This window comes from Myxine glutinosa, chromosome 7, assembly GCF_964187855.1.
Source record: "Myxine glutinosa chromosome 7, kmMyxGlut1.1, whole genome shotgun sequence".
NCBI classification, from domain to species: Eukaryota; Metazoa; Chordata; class Myxini; order Myxiniformes; family Myxinidae; genus Myxine; species Myxine glutinosa.
Window position 1 is genome coordinate 182053031 of NC_136267.1, and position 21510 is coordinate 182074540.

The 21510-nt window shown below is 45.7% G+C and overlaps 1 protein-coding gene across 1 annotated transcript; it reads left to right on the plus strand.

The window, feature by feature from the left end:
* Positions 1-3231: 3231 nt before the first annotated feature.
* On the plus strand, positions 3232-20916 carry NAA50 (N-alpha-acetyltransferase 50, NatE catalytic subunit). The gene is made up of 4 exons (XM_078782593.1): positions 3232-3457; positions 9569-9688; positions 13075-13141; positions 20344-20916. The coding sequence occupies exons 1-4, from the start codon at positions 3247-3249 to the stop codon at positions 20555-20557; spliced, it is 612 nt and encodes a 203-aa protein (XP_078638719.1). The 5' UTR covers positions 3232-3246; the 3' UTR covers positions 20558-20916.
* Positions 20917-21510: the final 594 nt, after the last annotated feature.

A 21510-nucleotide genomic window follows, 5' to 3' on the forward strand; every position in this document is an offset into this window, starting at 1 on the left:
GCTCAAGGTGAGTGGCTGGATTCCAAGGAAGGGTAGCGGTCATGTCGCTACGCACTCAAGGTGCGCGCCTCGAGTCTTGACGTCATGTGCTTCGGGCTCGTTATGTGATGCTTTTGTTTTGTTTTTATTCACCTTGTAAATAGAACAAACTAAACGAGATAGTTCAGAGAACACCTTACCCCGGCCAAACAAGGGCATGGGCGGGGTCTGTGAGAGACCAAACTTTATCTTTTTCTTTTTTTTTACGGTGAAAAATCATCGAAATAAGGTGAGATTGCCAAAAAATCCTCAAAAGAAACACCCGAAACACAAAATGAAAACCCTTCTGACGCCCCGTGGTAGAAAATCTGGAGAAATTACTTTGTCAATGAAAACTTTTTGCCCAATCAAAATTGAGCGTCTTCAACCCCTCGTAATACAAAACATATTGAAATTACATGGTAAGTGATGGAAACCCTGGTGTATTTATGGTTTATTTCATCTTCAATAGGATGATAAACATATACTCTATATGTATTTATGATGTACATACCACCATGTCTAACCCTGGTGTTGGGCTAGCGGTTAGGGTGCCGGCTTAGGATCCTAGGATCCTGGGTTCGAATCTCGGTCGATCGCTGAATTAACGCCAGGGGGGTTGACTCAGCCTGTCATCCTTCCGAGGTCGGCTAATTGAGTACCAGTTCACTGGTAATTCCCTGTTTGTCGTTGAAGGCGGCAAAAAGGGTTGGCGTCAGGAAGGGCATCCGGCCGTAAAACATTGCTTCAAAAAGGGGACCGAAAAACAACAACAACCACGGTTGGTCAAGGTCAACAACCACAACAACAACAACAACAACCACCACAAAAAAGGCCAACCCCCGCTTGCGGGGAAAAATGGCCTTTAAAGGTGTGTGGTGGTTGTTGGTGAGAGTGAACCATGGTGGTTTTTATACCACCATGTCTGCAGCACTCCTTTGTAGATCAGCATACAGGGCCTTCAGAAAGTATTCACTCCCTTTGACTTTTTCACATTTTGTTGTGTTACAGCCCGAGGGGGTGGTTAGAGGTGGTTATGAGGGAGTGGTTATATTTAAAATTGGTAAAATTTTAATGATTTGCCACCGATCTCCACAAAGTACCCCATAATGACATTTTTAGAAGTTTTAACACATTTAGTGAAAAATAAATAGAGAAATATCTAATTTACATAAGTATTCAATCTCGGAGTTCTACGGACAGTTCCTTGGACTTCATGGTAGAGTTTCTGCTCTGACATGCACTGCCAACTGTGGGACCTTATATAGAAAGCTGTTTCTTTCTAAATCATGTCCGATCAATTGAATTGGCCACAGGTGGACTCCAATGAAGTTGTGGAGACATCTCAAGGATGATCAAAGGAAATTGGATGCACCTGAGCTCAATTTGGAGTGTCATAACAAAGGGGTTGAATACTTATTGACTCGAAACATTTCAGCTTTTCATTTTTAATTGATTTATAAGAATTTCTAAAAAAAAATTAAAATTCCACTTTGACATTATGGGGTGGGGTATTATGTGTGGGTCAGTGATAAAAAAAATCTCAATTAAATCCATTTCAAATTCAGGCTGTAGAAAAAAAAAAAAAAAAAACTGTCTGTAACAAACTCAAGTGAATGCTGTAACAAAATAAAATGTGAAAAAGGTCAAGGGGTGTGAATACTTTCTGAAAGCCGCACTGTATGTGGACATCGTTGTTTTCTTTTTCTTTTTTTCTTTCTTTCATCTGAAGATCAATTTAGTTTAAAGTGCCATGTCCCATTGATCCAGTTTCCACGTTTTTCCCACCTGCCTTTTATAATCATATTATTTAATTTTGCCCAGGTTTCTGTGTCACCCTGGTTGCAAAATAGAATACTTAGGGAATGAAAACGGTGTTTCAGGTGCCGAGACTTGGAAAATTGTTTTTTGTTTTTCAATGAAAGTGCATAAATAATTTTTTGTATTGCTTACCATGAAATGGAATTTAGGTTTTTTTCGAAACAGAAAATCACTGGCTGTGTAGGTGCTCCCTGTAGAAACCTGGGGGGGGGGGGGGCGGTGGTAGGGGGCAGCACGGAGAAAGCAGAGGACGCAATACCAGAAAGGAAAAGGAGAAGACAGATTGCCCACCGACCTGTCTGCGATGGCGAAGTGAACGGCCCATTGACTCGGCTTCATCGTGGGAGATTCCAACGATCTTGAAAGCCTTGGTTCCCACAGCGTCAAGCTGAGCGAGGTGTAAGGCCCAGGTGGGAGGGGTGGGGGGGGGGATCCAGCCCAGGTGGGAGGGCAGTTCTGCATGAAGGTGCAGATGAAGGCCCTGTGGGTGGATAGGAGTTGAGGTGTACCAAGGAAGGACTTTGTACGACGGAGGATGCCCAGTCGGGGGCTGGCTTTGGACGTCAACGTTGAAATGGCCAAGAAAGATCATGGCTGATAGTGAGACCGAGGATTTCCAGTGACTGAACTTATTTAAGTGTGTCCAGGATGTGGATCGGAGAGTTTGCCAAACAGTTTTTTTGGACAGGGACTTGCTATTTAATTATTTATCAAACGGTGTTGGGGCATTGTGTTGTTGTTGTTGTTGTTGGTTTTTTGCTATTTCTTACCAATTTGATTAACAATGTAGGTTGGAGTTCAATTTTTTTTTTCCCCTTGACCTTTGTAATGTGCACAGAAAAGTAAATGATGCAAATGACCACATCCAGGAGCTATGAAAGGCATGATGTGAAAAATATTTTATTGATCGCTTCATATCTATTAGTTCACCTGGAATGCACTTCCGACGAACTTATGGGATGGTGCGTCATCCGTCAGTCACCCTCCGCCCCTCCCTCCCCCCCCCCCCCCCCCCAATAAATAAATAAAACATTTGCTCTCCGAAACTACACCTACTCGAAGAAATTTGACGACGACCTGCATCACCCATGATATACCAAAGTTTGTTCACATCATAAAAAAATCAGGGTCTTCTTGTTTGAGTGACTGTTGCTCCTGATCCAGGTGAGCTTCACGACCTGCGGTCCTTTTGTTATTGGAGTTATGGTGATTACAACTTTTATCTCCAATTCAGTTGATCTCATCACTCGGTGTTGGCTTTGCAATTCAAATAATAAGCATCAAAAATGGAATAACTTTGTCGAGTTTTGTCTTGCTCCGTCCGCTCGAGAATCCATGCGTTTGTAAAAACCGAAATGCTCCTTTTCTTTTGCCTTTCCTGTGATCCGGTGTGATTGAAGCTGAACCATGACTTGTTTTGATACACATCGTTCTTGTGCTTTTGTCGGTGTGTGTGTCTCGGACACACTCTATCTCTGTAGGTTCCACGTGGAGCTCGGGGAGGTTACGCCGCACAACATCAAACAGCTCAAAAGGCTCAACCAGGTCATCTTCCCAGTTTCGTACAACGACAAGTTCTACAACGATGTCCTGGAGGTCGGAGAACTAGCAAGGCTCGGTGCGTCTTTGTAACGGAATGACCGAGGGGAGGGACAGATTGAAAAAGAAAATGAAGTTACCTTCACAAAATACATTTTTTATGCCTCAGCCGACAATGTCGCCGGAGGAATTATGTTTTGGGATTATCCGTCCGTGATGGGTTTTCTTCACCGTGATAACTTGAGAACGGCTGAAGGGATCTAAGTCGAAGTTGGTGCAGGTATGTATGATATGGTAAAGATGAACTGCTTAGATTTTGGGGTCACAAGGTTAAAGGTCAGAGGTCATGTTAGGTAAAAATCTTGTTACCGCGATAACTTGTGAACCAGCGATGGGATTGTGACCAAACCTGGTACAAGTATGTATTATGATACAAAGATGAACTGGTTAGATTTTAAGGCAAGAGGTCAAAGGTCAATTGTCAGATGACCTGTTAGGTAAAATTCTATTACCGAGCTAACTTGTGAACCAGTCATGGAATTTTCACCAAACTTGGTATTATGTATTATGACGCAAAGATGAACCGGTTAGATTTTGGGTTAAGAGGTCAGAGGTTAGAGGTCATGTCAAGTTATTATTTCATTCCCGTGATAACTTGAGACCGGCTGAAGGGATCTGCAGTGCATTCAGAAAGTATTCAGACCCTTTCACTTTTTTCACATTTTGTTATGTTGCAGCCTTATGCTGAAATGGTTTAAATTCATTTTTTCCCTCATCAATCTGCACTCAATACCCCAAAATGACAAAGAGAAAACAGGATTTTAGAAAGTTTTGCAAATTTATTAAAAAGAAAAAACTGAAATATCACATTGACATAAGTATTCATACCCTTTGCTATGACACTTGAAATTTAGCTCAGGTGCCTCCCATTTCTCTTGATCATCTTTGAGATGTTTCCACACCTTGGTTGGAGTCCACCTGTGGTAAATTCAATTGATTGGACATGATTTGGAAAGGCACACACATGTCTATATAAGGTCTCACCGTTGACAATGCATATCGGAGCAAAAACCAAGCCATGAGGTCGAAGGAACTGCCTGCAGAGCTCAGAGACAGCATTGTGTCGAGGCACAGATCTGGGGAAGCCTACAAAAAATCTCTGCTGCATTGAAGGTTCCCGAGAGCACAGTGGCCTCCATAATTCTTATATCGAAGAAGTTTGGAACAACCAGGACTCTTCCTAGAGCTGGCCGCCCGGCCAAACTGAGCAATCGGGGGAGAAGGGCCTTGGTAAGAGAGGTCACCAAGAACCCGATGGTCACTCTGGCTGAGCTCCAGAGATCCTGTGTGGAGATGGGAGAAACTTCCAGAAGGACAACCATCACTGCAACACTCCACCGATCTGGGATTTATGGCAGAGTGGCCAGACGGAAGCCATACAGTTCAATCTTGGTTTCATCAGACCACAGAATCTTGTTTCTCACAGTCGGAGAGTCCTTTAGGTGTTTTTTTTGCAAACTCCAGGCGGGCTTTCATGTGTCTTTCACTGAGAAGAGGCTTCCGTCTGGCCACTCTGCCATAAATCCCAGATCGGTGGAGTGTTGCAGTGATGGTTGTCCTTCTGGAAGTTTCTCCCATCTCCACACAGGATCTCTGGAGCTCAGCCAGAGTGACCATCGGGTTCTTGGTGACCTCTCTTACCAAGGCCCTTCTTCCCCGATTGCTCAGTTTGGCCGGGCGGCCAGCTCTAGGAAGAGTCCTGGTTGTTCCAAACTTCTTCCATTTAAGAATTATGGAGGCCACTGTGCTCTTGGGAACCTTCAATGCCACAGAGATTTTTTTGTAGGCTTCCCCAGATCTGTGCCTCGACACAATGCTGTCTTTGAGCTCTGCCGGCAGTTCCTTCGACCTCATGGCTTGGTTTTTGCTCCGATATGCATTGTCAGCTGTGAGACCTTATATAGACAGGTGTGTGCCTTTCCAAATCATGTCCAATCAATTGAATTTACCACAGGTGGACTCCAACCAAGGTGTGGAAACATCTCAAAGATGATCAAGAGAAATGGGAGGCACCTGAGCTAAATTTCAAGTGTCATAGCAAAGGGTATGAATACTTACGTCAATGTGATATTTCAGTTTTTTCTTTTTAATAAATTTGCAAAACTTTCTAAAATCCTGTTTTCTCTTTGTCGTTATGGGGCATTGAGTCTAGATTGGTGAGGGAAAAATGAATTTAAACGATTTCAGCATAAGGCTGCAACATAACAACACAACAACACAACATGCATTTTAAGGCCATTTTCCCTGCAAGAGCGGGGGTTAGCCTTGCGGTCCCCATGACAATCTTCTCCAAGGCTGCAACATAACAAAATGTGAAAAAAGTAAAGGGGTCTGAATACTTTATGAATGCACTGTATGTCAAACTTGGTACTGGTATTTATAATGATGTAAACATGAACAGATTCGTTTTTCAGTTGACAAGGTCAAAGGTCATGTTGAGTAAAAATTATATTACAGGGCCGAGTTAGTCTACTTGCCAGCAATGTGAACCCGGAAATGTTGAGTGCCCCAAAGTTTTAAGTTAGAAATGTACAGTATGGGTCCCCAGCACTTAGAAACTGCCGGATGCTAACTTGCATATGTTGGGCAATTAGCAAAATTAGCATTAACCCTGTCAAACATAGGCCTGGGACACTGAAATTTCTGTTTCGCTCTATTGCTCCACTTTTATTCACAGGTATTAGAGGTAACAAAGGCAAGTACCATACCAAACTAGAATAATATGACTATGGGTAAATAATATCCTCAAAATTAAAACACAAGTATACCCAAAATTATCAGAGCGGAAAAATATGTGCACGAGTTACACAACATAAAACTTCCATCAAGAAAGAGCGTCTTGCACTTCTACTACTCTGCACTGTTATAAAGCATATCCTCATCATAAAACTCATCCTCATCGTCTTCATCTTCTTCTCCTGACTCTACATTCTTGTCATATTGCTCTTCTTGCTGTGAGTGTGTGAGTGTGTTGCAACATGTACTATCAGAGCCTTTGCAGAAGCAGTAGCTGGTACAGGCCAGGCCTGCAGCTACGCAGCTGCACTTTGCTGTTAAACAGGGCTTTAACCCAGCTTTGCAGCTACAGCTGATCATTTCCAACACGGCAGGAGGAGCAACGGGGCTTGCATCCAGGATGGGCATGATGACTTCCTCTCCCTTCTCGCCTCTGTTCTTATTCCATCCAAACTCTGTTATGTCCACAGCTGGTGGGTCAGGGCAGTCTGCTGCTTTCCAAAGCAGCACCTGTAGATGGGCACGCCGTCCATGGAGGAGAGCGTTGCGCTCTGCAGGAGGCAGTGTCTTCAGTGCTTGGGGGGGTTTTGCGCTTTCGGTAGATGTCACATCTGGCGACGTTCAGAGATGCCGACTCCCTCTCGTCGTACAGAGCCAGGAAGAAACCACTCACTGCCTCTGTAATCTGTAAATCAGTAGCTCCCTCCTCTCCGATGAAGTGAAGCAGGTCACCAGGTACTACTCTCATGGCCTTGAGTGCGGACACCTTCCCTTTCCCCGCGGGATAGGAGGTGGTGTCACATCCGGAGAGAGCATGCATAGCCAGGATAGAGCGACACTGCTCACCGAGATTCTCTACTGTCAAATTGATGTTGAGAATAGTGCCATCCCATCTCCTCATCTGCAGGTTACATGTGATACCCACCTTCCAGCACCAATAGACCATGAGTACGAAAACATCAGGTCGTCGCTGAGAATGCGGACAGTTTCAGCTCCGCGACTGGCTGCATCCAACATGTATGAGATGAGGGAGACGTCAGCCTCGTCATGAGTGACAATACTGTCTGATTTGCTGACCATCTTGATGTGATCTCCGATGCTGTGTGTGCACAGGAGCTCACCCAGTCTCCGTTTGTTTGTCTTGTTCTTCATCACTTTGTCGCGGTTAGGTAGAGGGGTCGTCAGTGAGAGTCGGTACTCTGTTGAGCTCTCCCCAGCTCTTCTCTGCCTCTCGTGGTCTTTGGCAGAGACTTGCTCATACCGGTCAAAGATGACAAATGTTTCGGTGATGTAGCGATTAAGCCGGCGCCCCATGCTGGCTGCGAGGTCAGCCACAGTGCCTGACGATGGCCACACCACGTGGTATATGAGCTGCGATGCATCAACGAGTACAACATGTGGTGGGTGGGGATTGGGGGGCAAGGATTCCAAGACGCTGGACGATCACAGACCTGTTACCCTTCCTGAGGCATCCATACTCATCGATGATGGATGCAGGGACCGGGCCGAGCTCGTAGTCAAAGAGGGCAGAGAGCTCCATTCTTCTCTTGCTCCCCACCACCAGCAGCCGAGCAAACAACGCCTCAAGGTCACATATGATCTTCGCATTGACCTTCACTCTTCTTGCTTCACTTCATCGGAGAGGAGGGAGCTACTGATTTACAGATTACAGAGGCAGTCAGTGGTTTCTTCCTGGCTCTGTACAACGAGAGGGAGTCGGCATCTCTGAACGTCGCCAGATATGACATCTACCGAAAGCGCAAAACCCCCCCAGCACTGAAGACACTGCCTCCTACAGAGCGCAACGCTCTCCTCCATGGACGGCGTGTCCATCTACAGGTGCTGCTTTGGAAAGCAGCAGACTGCCCTGACCCACCAGCTGTGGACATAACAGAGTTTGGATGGAATAAGAACGGAGGCGAGAAGGGAGAGGAAGTCATCATGCCCATCCTGGACTCAAGCCCCGTTGCTCCTCCTGCCGTGTTGGAAATGATCAGCTGTAGCTGCAAAGCTGGGTTAAAGCCCTGTTTAACAGCAAAGTGCAGCTGCAGGCCTGGCCTGTACCAGCTACTGCTTCTGCAAAGGCTCTGATAGTACATGTTGCAACACACTCACAGCAAGGAGAGCAATATGACAAGAATGTAGAGTCAGGAGAAGAAGATGAAGACGATGAGGATGAGTTTTATGATGAGGATATGCTTTATAACAGTGCAGAGTAGTAGAAGTGCAAGACGCTCTTTCTTGATGGAAGTTTTATGTTGTGTAACTCGTGCACATATTTTTCCGCTCTGATAATTTTGGGTATACTTGTGTTTTAATTTTGAGGATATTATTTACCCATAGTCATATTATTCTAGTTTGGTATGGTACTTGCCTTTGTTACCTCTAATACCTGTGAATAAAAGTGGAGCAATAGAGCGAAACAGAAATTTCAGTGTCCCAGGCCTATGTTTGATAGGGTTAATGCTATTAATGCTAATTTTGCTAATGGCCCAACATATGCAAGTTAGCATCCGGCAGTTTCTAAGTGCTGGGGACCCATACTGTAGATTTCTAACTTAAAACGTTGGGGTACTCAACATTTCCGGGTTCACAAGAGGGCTCTATAGGCTCGGCAAGTAGACTAAGTAGTGAACCAGTGATGGGATTTTTCACAAACTTGGAATAAGTATATATGATGCAAAGATGAACCGATTGGATTATGGCATCAAGAGGTCACAGGTCACAGGTCATGTCAGGTAAAATGTGATAACTTTATAACAGCTGAAGGGATTTCAATCAAACTTGGTACAAGTTTGTATCATGATGTAAACATGCTGAGATTTTGGGGTCAAGAGGTCAAAGATCATGTTAAGTAAAAAATAATTTCGTTTCCACATTAACTTAAGAATGGCTGAAGGGATCCAAGTCTAACTTGGTACAAGTATGTATAATGAGTAATAATGTGGGTGATATATCGGTTGACATTGCGACGTCGAAGAGTGCCGATTTGGTTTTGCTTTGTTTTTGTGTACAAAAAGTCAATCGCAACTGCTTTGGATAAACATTGCTGAGAATCTCTTTCTGGCTCCAAATGGTGAATAAAATCACGTGCAATGATCTGTGGAGAGCCCAGTGCACATGAAATTTGATTTGAGAATCTCCATTTTGAGAATCATCCAGTATTTCCCCAAGCGTTTTACCAACTATAGGCTCCCTCTTAACTTGAAGAGGAAGACCTGGAAGTAAGCAGAGCAGAATATGGCAGATGAATGTTGAGGTTATGGTCAACGAGTATGTCGGGTTGCGGGTGAAGCCATTGTGGGTTCGTCTTGTGTAAGAGGTTTTTCTGCTGTGCATTTATTACCAAGACATTGCAGCGGTGACCATTAATCACTGGCGGTTGACATTGCAGCATACTTCAACGACATCGTGGTTGGGGCTGTGTGCTGCCGGGTCGACATGGCAGACGGACAGAAACGCCTCTACATCATGACGCTGGGTTGTCTGGCGCGATATCGACGCCTCGGTATTGGTACGTCCTCTTCGGGTATTCGGCCAAAAGTGTGGAATTTAAGCTTTTTATGTTTTCAACTGCATTTATCTTTGAGATTTTATGCCGCTCACTGTAATCTGTGTTTATTCACATATCGACTTCTGGGAGACCTTTCACAAAAGCTTTCTTTAAAAGAGAAAAAACCACCTTTAGAGGCCATTTTTCCCCGCAAGCAGGGGTTGGCCTTTTTCGGGAACTGTGGTTGTTGTTGTTTTTCGGTCCCCTTTTTGAAGCAATGTTTTACGGCCGGATGCCCTTCCTGACGCCAACCCTTTTTGCCGCCTTTAACGACAAGCAGGGAATTACCAGTGAACTGGTACTCAATTTGCCGACCTCGGAAGGATGACAGGCTGAGTCAACCCCCCTGGCGTTAATTCAGCGATCGACCGGGATTCGAACCCAGGATCCTAGGATCCCAAGCTGGCACCCTAGCCGCTAGCCCAACACCAGGGATCTTTAAAAGAGAGAGGGGAAAAAATCCAACAAACGGTATTTATTTTGATGTTTGGTTTGGTCATGCCTCAAACTCGCTTTTTAAGTGCGCCACCTTGGGGTCAAGAGGACTTTTCGAAGGTGCTGCAGTGCCTTGGAGTGCGAGAAGCAGTTCATACGTTTTAAAAAGTGATACGGATAGAGTCCGAGGAAGAGGAAGATGTACATTGTACTGGCCCTTCTACGCTATCATCACTTGGCAGTAGCAGATGGATACAAATGAACAAGTAATGTCTTTTGTGGAAATACAAAAAAAAGTTTGTAACCGTGGAAGCGAGGGAGGATCTAGAATAGTAGTGGCGTGACCTGTGTATGCGTGCGTGTCTCCCACTCCTTCCCTTTGGACTCTCTGAGGGTGGGTAGGATCTCTCTCACTCTGGAAAATCCTCTATATTTTTGCCAATGACTCCACTCTCTGCGGCTCCATATCTCAACCCTCAGATCGGCAGTCTGCAGCCTCCTCAGTCCTCACCCTCAGCAGACTTGGATAAAATCACAAACTGCTCAAACAAGTGGAACATGTCTTTCAATCCTGACAAATCTCACACTCTCACTTTGTCTCTCCAAAAAGACCGTCTAGACAACCCTCCCATCTACTTCTCAACAATCCTCTTGAAAAAGTTCTGTCACTCAAGCTTTTGGGTCTCACTATCTGCCATGATCTTTCCTGGGAAAACCACATTTCCAAGCTGGCCTCCAAAGCCAGGCGCCGACAAACATCCTCCGTCGTGCGAAGTCCTTCCTCGGCACACCTGAGCTCCTCACCACATACAAGGCTTTCATCCGCAGCTCAATGGAATACTGTTCTCCACTATGGGCCGGTGCTCCTGCCTCACACCTAGCTCGGCTTCACGCTGTTGAAACCAAAGCTTTCAGAATCATTGCAATCTCCCGTGATGAAGCTAACTCCGAAGGCCTTTCACTCACTCACCACAGGCAGGTTGGTGGTCTTTCTGTCTTCCACCGACTCCTCTCCGGCCTTGCTCCCCCAGCTCTCTGTGCTTTGTCCCCCAAATATTCCTACAGGTCGCACAAGATCTGCCAGCAACCCTCTTATGGTTAAACTGCCGAAATCCCGGCTCTCTGCTCATCTTCACTCCTTCATTCCTCTTTTCTCCCGCCTCTGGAACAAACTCCCTCACTCCCTTCAATCCCACTCCTCCCTCCAGGTCTTTAAAACAGCTGTTCACCACCATCTCTTATCTTTCCCCATCCAAAACCTTGATCTTTTCTACCCCCACTAATTCACCCCAGATCCACCTTGTTTGAAATTCCACCTTCTTTCCTGGAAGTCCTGGCAGTGTCCATATGTTTTATACCTCTCCCACCCCCCCCCCTTCCCATGCCTCTCCCCCCCCAAAGCCCTTTCCCTCCCACTGATCTCTCGATGTCCCTGCTCTCAGATGTTGTGTTTGTGTTCCTCCCCCTCTCGCTCTATCTTGTCTACCGCTCCCCATGTTTTATGTGTTGGTTTGTCTTTCTGTGTGATTAATGTTAGCTCTTTCACGAGCCTCGATCTTGTATGCAAAAAAACAAAACAAAAAAAAACACATTTCCAATCTGGCCTCCAAAGCCAGTCGCCGACTGGGCATCCTCCGTCGTGCGAAGTCCTTCCTTGGCACACCTGAGCTCCTTACCACATACAAGGCTTTCATCCGCAGCTCAATGGAATACTGTTCTCCCCTCTGGGCTGGTGCTCCTGCCTCACACCTAGCTCGGCTTCACGCTGTTGAACCCAAAGCTTTCAGAATCATTGGAATCTCCCATGATGAAGCCGATTCTGAGGGCCTGTCTCTCTCTCACCGCAGGCAGGTAGGTGGTCTGTCTGTCTTCTACCGACTCCTCTCCGGCCTAGTTCCCCCAGCTCTGTCTGTGCTCTGTACCCCAAATATTCCTGCAGGACGCAGAAGATCTGCCAACAACCCCCTTCTGCCAGCAAACTGCCAAAATCAAGACTCTCTGCTCACCTTCACTCTTTCATTCCTCTTTTCTCCCGCCTCTGGAACAAACTCCCCCACTCTCTTCAATCACACTCCTCCCTCCAGGTCTTTAAAACAGCTGTTCACCACTATCTCTTATTTTCCCCCATCCAAAACCTTGATTTTTTTTTCTACCCCCGTTAAAACACCCCAAACCCACCTTTTTGAAATACCGACTTTATTACTGGAAGTCAGAGCAGTGTCCATGTGTTTTATACCTCTCCCACCCCGCCTCCTCCCTACCACTGCCCGCCCCTCCCCCCAAGCCCTCTCCCCCCCCCCCCCCAAGCCCTCTCCCTCCCACAGATCTCCCAATGTCCCTGTTCTCTACCGTTGTTGTGCTTGTGTTCTTCCCTCTCTCTCCCCATCTTGTCTCCCGCTCCCTTTATTATATGTTTTATGTGTCCGTTTGCATTTTTGTGATTAATGTTAGTTCTTGCATGAACCTCGATGTTGTATACAAAAAAAAGAAAAAGAGAGAGACAAACAGAAGCACACAAAGACACACAAAGCAAGAGACAGACAGACAGACAAAGGGTTGGAGAGCCACTCCTCACCACATGTCGCTATATTGCACACTCGGAGTGAGGGGTGCGAGGAGGGTGGTGGGAGAGTGAGGAGCGGAGCACGGAGAAAATCTGGCATATATGATGCAAACGTTGATTAATCACCTGCGTGTGAAACACCAGGATAACAGTTTATACTTGGGTCATGATTTGAACCCAGGCTAGATGGCTTCGAGCGAGTGTGCATACCTTCCTTTCGTGTAACTCCTGCTTCATCAGGATAAAGATTACCGCATCCAGCCGTGGTGCTCGTCCCGTTGCTTTACTAATTATAATCCTCTAATTTATTTTGCCTTCCTAACTCCGATTCTAACTCTTACCTCCACAGGTACCAAGATGTTGAACCATGTACTCAATATCTGTCACAAAGATGGCACTTTTGACAACATATTCTTGTGAGTCTTGCTTTGCTCCAAGTTCTCATGAATGAATGATTTTATTTTTTGTTTCTGAAAATAATTACTTTATTTGCTGTTTTATTGTGTCCTCTCGAACAGGGAGGGCAGATGCATTATCGAGTTTCTTTCTTTCTTGCTCTCCAACCTTTCCTGATTGTTTTTGTTGATTTTTCTCCTGTTTATTTCCCTGTTTATGAGTTTACTGTGTGCTTCTTGTTCGATTTTGTTTTAAAATTCGTGCATATTTGTGAGTATTAGTCGGAATTTTCGTGCCGTGTTTTTTGAGGCCTATTCAGTTCCCTCTTTAGTCGTTGTGTGTCCATGATCATCTTTTCTCTGTGTTACCTTTTATTTTCACCCCTTACTTCCTCCGAACTTTATACCCCATGTTTAATGTCTTAAATACAAAAAATAAATTCTGCCTCACCTCACACCCCAACGCGAGCACGTGTTGTCTGGCCCCTCCCATTCTCTTTCCTCCAGCGCCATCTTTTCCAGCCGATTTCACCTTTCTATCCCCATTTTGTTTGTGAGGTATTCACCATACTCTCTCACGATCTTTCAACCTTTCTCTTTTACTCACCTGCTTTTACCTAACTTTCACAAAATAAAATTAAAATTATAATAATAAAGAAAACAATAAGGAGTCGCTCTTCCTGTACTAACAAAGTGCCTATATACACCTTTACATCCACCGTCCTTTCTTCTGAACCTGCTCTGCAATCATCGCCCCCCTGAGCATTCCTGGCCTCATTTCAGTGAATACCCAGACAGTGTTCATAAAAAAAACCAAAAAAAAAACCACCTTTAGAGGCCATTTTTCCCCGCAAGCAGGGGTTGGCCTTTTTCGGGAACCGTGGTTGTTGTTGTTTTTGGTCCCCTTTTTGAAGCAATGTTTTACGGCCGGATGCCCTTCCTGACGCCAACCCTTTTTGCCGCCTTTAACGACAAACAGGGAATTACCAGTGAACTGGTACTCAAAGTGTTCATAGTTTTGTTTTAAAATGTTTAAACTTCCTTCTCCTGTGTTGCATACTCTCTATTACAACTCGCTCTTCTTTTTCAAAAGGCTGTCTTCACATTGCTTTTTCAATTATTCCGATTGAAAAAATTCAATCTCTGACAGTTCTTCTTTTCTCCAATCTCTAAACTCACCTTTATTCCACTCCTCCTTTAATGTTTTAAAACATATCTCTGACTTGAAAATCTCAAGAACCCCATTTTGTTTTGGATGCTCGATTTTCATTACTTGTCCACAACTTTCAAAACTCCCCCCTCACCCCTCCTCCACAAAGCTGCTCCTCTCCCCTTCCTCTCTCTTCCAACTCATTCCTCCACCTCTTCCAATCTTCTACTTCTCTCAGCCACCCCCCCCCCCCACCCCCCTTTCATATTCCTCCTCACTGTGCCTCATCCCATCACCACCGAGCATTTTGTTCTCATCCTGCCCTCTCTTCTGCAAGCTCCGACACAGTCAACTTCTCTTCCTACCTCCTCCTCTTCCCCCTCATCCTACCCTCTCCCACCCCTCCCCTCTCGTACCTGATGCCCCCCCCCCCCTCCTTCCTTAATTGTATGGACCTCAAACATCCTCGGACTTCACTCAAGCCTGACTGATCTCTCCATACAGGTTGTCTCTCACAAACCAGGCTTGATCTGCTTAACAGAAACTTTCCTCCATCAAGACGTCCCTGACTCCTCAGTATCTCTCCCTGGTTACTCCCTCATTCAGTATGATAGACCTGAGCCTCATCCTGGTGGCGTCTGGTCAAATCTGTTTCTGGTGTTTGTTCCCCCTCCATCCCCTCCCTTACCTCAAACAGCTACACAGCTGACACCGCACGTGACAAAGCTGAATGCATAAATTCTGTGTTTGCCTCAAAATATTGTGTCCCAAACCTATCTCTCTCTGTACCCACCATACCCAGTCGTATCCAGATGCCACTGGACTCTGTGTCCTTCTCTCCCGACAAGGTTGAGAAGTTTCTGTGAAACCTCGACTCTGACTCTGCAACTGGACCAGATGTCATCAGCCCACGGGTCCCAAAATCCTGCTCTACCACTCTATCTCACCCTCTCTCTGTTCTCTTCACCCTCTTATTTCTTCAAGGTCATCTGCCACCTGCTTGGAAATCACCAAAATTACCGCTTTACACAACAACAACACAACAACAACAACATGCATTTTAAAGGCCATTTTCCCGACTAGAGCGGGGGTTAGCCTTGCGGTCCCCATGACGATCTTCTCCATTTTGCCCTATTTTCTGCATCTCTCCTTGTTAACCCCTTTGCCCGCATTTCTTCTTCCACCATCTTTAGCCAAGTCTTTCTCGGTCTTCCCCGTCCTCTACTTCCTTCTACATTCATTTCCATCACTCTTCTCAACCAGTCACTTTCATCCTTCCTCAACACATGACCAAACCATCTCAACCTGTTCCTCTTCACAGCATCAATCACAGGCTCTATTCCCATCATCTTTCGCAATTCATCATTTGTCTTCCTCTCTCTCAACGATACTCCGCACATCCACCGAACCATTCGCATTTCCACCCTTTCCAGCCTTCGTTGCTGCTCTACGTTCATTACCCATGTCTCGCTCCCATAAATCGTAACACTTCTCACACATGCAGCATACACCTTTCCCTTCAGCTTCAACGACACTCCCCTCATCATCAGCACACCACTCAGTTCCCGAAACTTCTTTCATGCACATCTCACTTCAGCAACCGTTGCCGAGTCTGATCCACCTTCTCCATTCAGCATGTCTCCGAGGTAGCAAAATGTTTTCACACCTTCCAGCTTCACGCCGTCTCCAAGATCCAACTCAACATTTCTTCCATCTGCAGCTCCCTCTGTGCACACCTGACATATCAATGTAGCTGCCACACTGGTTAATGACCCTCTCAGACCACTACATTTTTAATGAACCCACTCAGCGCACATTGTACAATGAATGGAGTTCACTCCGACACCCTTCCTGCACACAGCACAGGGCCACTTCCCAGTTCTTTCCACCTCACCACATGCTTTACCACTTGCCATCACCTTCGCCTTTCCGATATTCACCTTCAGACCTTTTGTCTCCATACATTCCTTCCACTTGTTCATCTTTTCCTTCAGTCCATCCATACTTTCCGCAATCAACACCAGATCATCTGCATACAACAACTCCCACGGTAAACCCTCCTTTACGTTCTGAGCCAGCACCTCCATCACAGCTACAAATAGTAGTGGACTTAGTACCGACCCCTGATGCACTCCCACCTTCACCTCAAACTCACCACTGTTCCCGTCCTTTGTCCTAACAACTGTGCGCGCTCTTTTGCACATTGCCATCACGACTCTGATCAACCATTCCTCCACTCTTAACTTCCTCAATGCCCATGTCAATACTTTGCGTGGAACCCTATCGAATGCTTTCTCCAGATCAACAAACCCAAGAAACAACTTCTTCCTCTTCTCCATGTACTTCTCCTGCAACTGCCTTACAATAAAAAGCGCGTCTGTCGTTCCTCTTCCTGACATAAATCCAAACTGCATTTCGTCGATCTTCACTTTCTTCCTTATCCTCCTCTCCAACACCCTTTCCAATACCTTCATTCCATGCTCCAATAACTTTATCGCTCGGTACGAGCCACACTCCAAAGGGTCACCTTTCCCCTTGTATAGAGGGACGAGGGTACTCAGTTCCCAATCCACTGGAATGCGGCCTTCTTTCACCACCAGATTACAGATCTCTGTCATTCTCTTCACACCCCAACTTCCTGCTGCCTTCAACATATCTCCCACAACTCCCGTCGGCCCTCCCGCTTTTCCACTCTTCATTGCTTTTATCGCTTCCTCAACTTCCTTCTCAGTTATCTTCTCTGCCGGTCCTAAAACTGGGTTACTCTCTATGTTGCCATCCCATTCATTCTCTGTATTCAACAGCATTTCCATATATCTTTTCCATCTTCCTTTAATTCCATCTGTGTCGACAACGATTTGTCCCACTTCATCCTTCAAGCAACTCACTCCCATCACATCACACCTCTCTTTCGCTCTCTGCTTTGCAATCCTGAATACCGCTCTCTGACCCTCTTCCGAATCCAAACGTTCTCCGAACATTTTCCTACATGCCTCCTGCGCCTTTGCTACCTCTTTCTTTGCAGCCTTCCTGGCTGGCTTATAACTTTCATGCTCTGCTGTTTCTGCTCCCGTACCCTTCGCCTTCTGCCACTCCTTGAACTTCTTCCTCTTCTCGTCAATCATCTTTCCAACTTCATCATCCCACCACCATGTTTCCGAGTGCCTCGGTGGTCCTTTTGTCCATCCACATACCTCACCAACGGCTCCCAACAGACTAGCTTTCATTGACATCCAACCACTTTCAAGCTCAACCACATCATCCTCTACCCTACTCAGCCTCTCTTTTAATGCCTCCCTTACTGTCACCTCTTTCAACCTCCACACCTTCATTCTCGGTTGGTACTTCAACCGCCGAGCTCTCCTCGCACCTTTCACCCTTATGTCGCAAACAACCAAGTGGTGCTGTGAAACGGCCTCCTCCCCCGGGATCACCTTTGTGTCCCAGAGGTGCCCCCTATCTCGCCTACGCACCATCAGGTAGTCAACGGTTGTCGTCGACCCACCTGACGTGTATGTAACAAGCTTATTATCCTCTTTCTGGAACTGAGTATAACAAATCAGCTCCATCAGCAAACTCCAAAATCCTTTCACCTTCATTTCTCACACCATATCTGTAACCCCCATGAACTTCCTCAAAACCATCCATACTCCTTCCCACATGTCCATTTAGGTCTCCTCCCACCGCTTTGCACAACAAGGTGCAAAAACAGATCCTTGTAACTACAGACCAATCAGCCTGCTCCCAATCATCAGCAAGGTCATGCAATACATCATCGCTTCTGATATTAAATCCTTCCTCTTCTCCAATGGCCAAATCTCTGATCATCAATTTCGATTCAGACCAGGTCATTCTACTCTGGATATGCTGCTTCTGCTGTCTCAACAATGGATGGAGGTCTTCAATGCCAAACAGGAAATCAGATCTGTCTCCCTTGACATATCACGTGCCTTCGATACGGTCTGGCACCCAGCTCTGCTCACCAAACTCTCCTCCTATGGTATCCATGGAAATCTCCATGCATGGCTGGTGGACTTCCTCTCTGGTCGTAGTCAACGTGTGGCCTTCAATGGGTTTCTGTCATCTCCCGCTCCTGTTCAGGCTGAAGTTCCCCAAGGTTGTGTTCTGGGCCCTGTGCTTTTTCTAATCTTCATTAATGATTTCTCTGACTCTCTGGAAAATCCTCTGTCTTTTTGCTGATGACTCCACTCTCTGCCGCTCCATACCTCATCCCTCAGATTGGCAGTCTGCAGCCTCCTCACTCTCTGCAGACCTGGACAAAATCACAGACTGGTCAAACGAGTGGAACATGTCTTTCAATCCTGACAAATCTCACACTCTTACTATGTCTCTCCGAAAAGACCGTCTGGACAACCCTCCCATCCACTTTCTCAACAATCCTCCCCAAGAAGTTCTGTCGCTCAATATTTTGAGTCTCTCTATCTGCCATGATCTTTCTTGGGGATACCACATTTCCAAGCTGGCCTCCAAACCCAGTCTCCCCTCTGGGTATCCTCCGTCGTGCGAAGTCCTTCCTTTGCGCACCTGAGCTTCTCACCACATATAAAGCTTTCATCTGCAGCTTGATGGAGTACTGCTCTCCCCCCTGGGCTGGTGCTCCTACCTCACACCTAGCTCGGCTTTACGCTGGAGAAACCAAAGCTTTCAGTCATTGGAATCTCCCGCGATGAAGCTGATTCTGACGGCCGGCAGGTAGATGGTCTCTCTGTCTTCTACCGACTCCTCTCTGGCCTTGCTCCCCAGGCTCTGTCTCTGCTCTGTCCCCCAAATATTCCTTCAGGACACACAACATCTGCCAGCAACAGATCACTCTTCTGGTGAAACTGCCAAAATCAAGACTCTCTGCTCCCCTTCGCTTTTTCATCCTCTTTTTTCCCGCCTCTGGAACAAACTCCCACACTGTCTTCAATCCCACTGCTCCCTCCAGGTCTCCAAAACAGCTGTTCATTCCCATCCAAAACCTTGATCTTGTCTACCCCCATTAATCCACTCTAAATCCACCTCCTTCAAATTCCGGTTTATTTTGTTAAAGTCCTTGTAGTGTCCATTTTGTTTATTCCGGGTACCCCGCCCCATCCCTCTCCCTTCCACAGATCTCCCAATGTCCCTGTTCTTTACTGTTGTTGGCCTTCCCTCTCTTGCCCCCCTCTCATCCCCCGCTCCCTTTATTATATGTTTTATGTGTTAGCTTTTACACGAGCATCGACTTGGTATCCCCAAATATTTTTGAAAATTGTAATCGCACACCATTTCTGAGCCTGTCAAATTCAGATGCAGCGTTGCAGGTACCATGATTCAACATACTTAGACTGCTGTTTTCTTATTTTCCCCAACAGCGTTTGTCTGTCCGTCCAATGTATGTATGTATGTATGTATGTATGTATGTATGTATGTATATGTATTCCGCCGGCATTTTTCAGGTTTATTCCCTTTAAAATTTGTTTTCTCTGCAACTGTTGCCGATTGACAGATCCTTCATCATCGGAGTGCCTCCTCCTGTAGAATTATTTTTATGATAATTATGATGTCATAGGTCACGTGGTACGGGCGCCATCTTGGAAAAACCTAGGAACTTTTCACTTCTATCTCCAAAACGCTCTATGGAAAAAATTTAAAGGTGGCTCTTTGTAAAGTACTCTGAATAAGGAATAACATTGGTGCTTTCATTATGACGTCATAAATTGACAAGCGGAACGCTTGATCCGATCAGTATGAAATTTCTTCAGCATGATTTAAGGATAAATTTGTCAAGAGAAAAAAAAAATGATGACGTCATCCGTCACGTGGTTTGGCAGCCATATTTTTATGGCGTAGCCCATAACGCATTGCTGTCTGGAACAGCGTTTGTCTGTCTGGTGTATGTATACATGTCCCTCACAATCGTCCAATCGGAGCTGTGGTTCTGGTTATATGACAGGGGGACAGCTGATCGTCCACTCAGCAGATCCAAGCCCGATTATGCCATTGTTAGACTTTCCGAGGGTAAGACTATTGCACTCTGTTGCGAATATGCGTGATTCTATTTTCTTAATACAGACTTATTTCACCCCAGGCACGTGCAAGTGAGCAACGAGTCTGCAATGCGCTTCTACCACAAGTTTGGCTTTGAGGTGATCGAGACGAAAGCACAATACTACAAACGCATTGAGCCGGCCGACGCGCACGTGCTTCAGAAGACGCTGAGGGGGAAGCCGGCACTGAGCGGGGGCCCACCCATCGTTCAGGAAGAAGAAGAAGAAGGAAGTCCTACGGATAGAGAGCAGTGATTTGGAGTCTGTAGCTCTGTGGAAGGAAAAACCTAAAGACTGAAGAAATCTGATTGGAAGAGCGTGAGGGAGAACCAGCTGATGCATTGTTGGTTTGTTGTGGTTTGTGGTTGGTTGAACGACCACGGTTTTTGGAAATTTTAGAGTCTGATGGGAAAAGGATTAAAATGGAGGCCTTGAAGTGCGACTTATAAACAAGCTGACGGCGATGCTAAAAGATGAGCTCGGCAAACGATATCCCTCTTGAAACGCTCCGATTGTGGGTTGCTTGGCGATGTCGTCGTTTGTTTGGGGGAGACTCACCTGGTTTGGGAGACAAATGCATTTTCAGCGACAATAAAGCAATTTTACGAATCTTTTTCCGTGCTTATTGTGCATATTTGAACTCTTCCACGTTTGCTTTGTTTCCCTTTGTTTTGGTGTGAATATTTATTTATTTTTAAACCGTCGTGGAATGTAAGCATTCCCAGTAACGACATTCCCTTTGTTTCACTTTAACATCTCTCTGCCTCCTCTTTGACCCTTTATCTTACCGACGCTTAAACTACCGTAACGTCTCGTTAGGAATTGATCCGGATTTGAGCATTGTGTGCTTCCCCTTCTCTCCCCATCTTGTCTTCCGCTCCCTCTTTTTGTATATTTTGTTTGTCCGGTTGATTTGTTTGTGAAATAAATGTTAGCTCTTTCACGAGCCTCGATTCAGTATACAAAAAACAACACCTCGTCGGATCCCATGGACGATGGGGTTTCCTCGATGTTTGAACATCAGGATCCCATACATTAAAACCTCCTGTTGATTTGGCAAATCTGATGCTTAATATAAGGGTAAGGGTTGTGATTACAATAAATAAATAAAATCCCAATGCTAAACATTGACCAAAGATATCGGGGTTCTTCCGCATTATCAAACGACTCGTTTTATGAATGGAATTGAGCATCCATTGCTCTGTGGA

Excerpts from the sequence above, each read along its gene's own strand:
- NAA50 (XM_078782593.1), top strand. The coding sequence starts at position 3,247 with ATGACTTGTTTTGATACACATCGTTCTTGTGCTTTTGTCGGTGTGTGT. Across the intron at positions 3,458-9,568 it reads CGGAGAACTAGCAAGGCTCG|CATACTTCAACGACATCGTG; the intron begins GTGCGTCTTTGT and ends TTGACATTGCAG. Across the intron at positions 9,689-13,074 it reads ATATCGACGCCTCGGTATTG|GTACCAAGATGTTGAACCAT; the intron begins GTACGTCCTCTT and ends TTACCTCCACAG.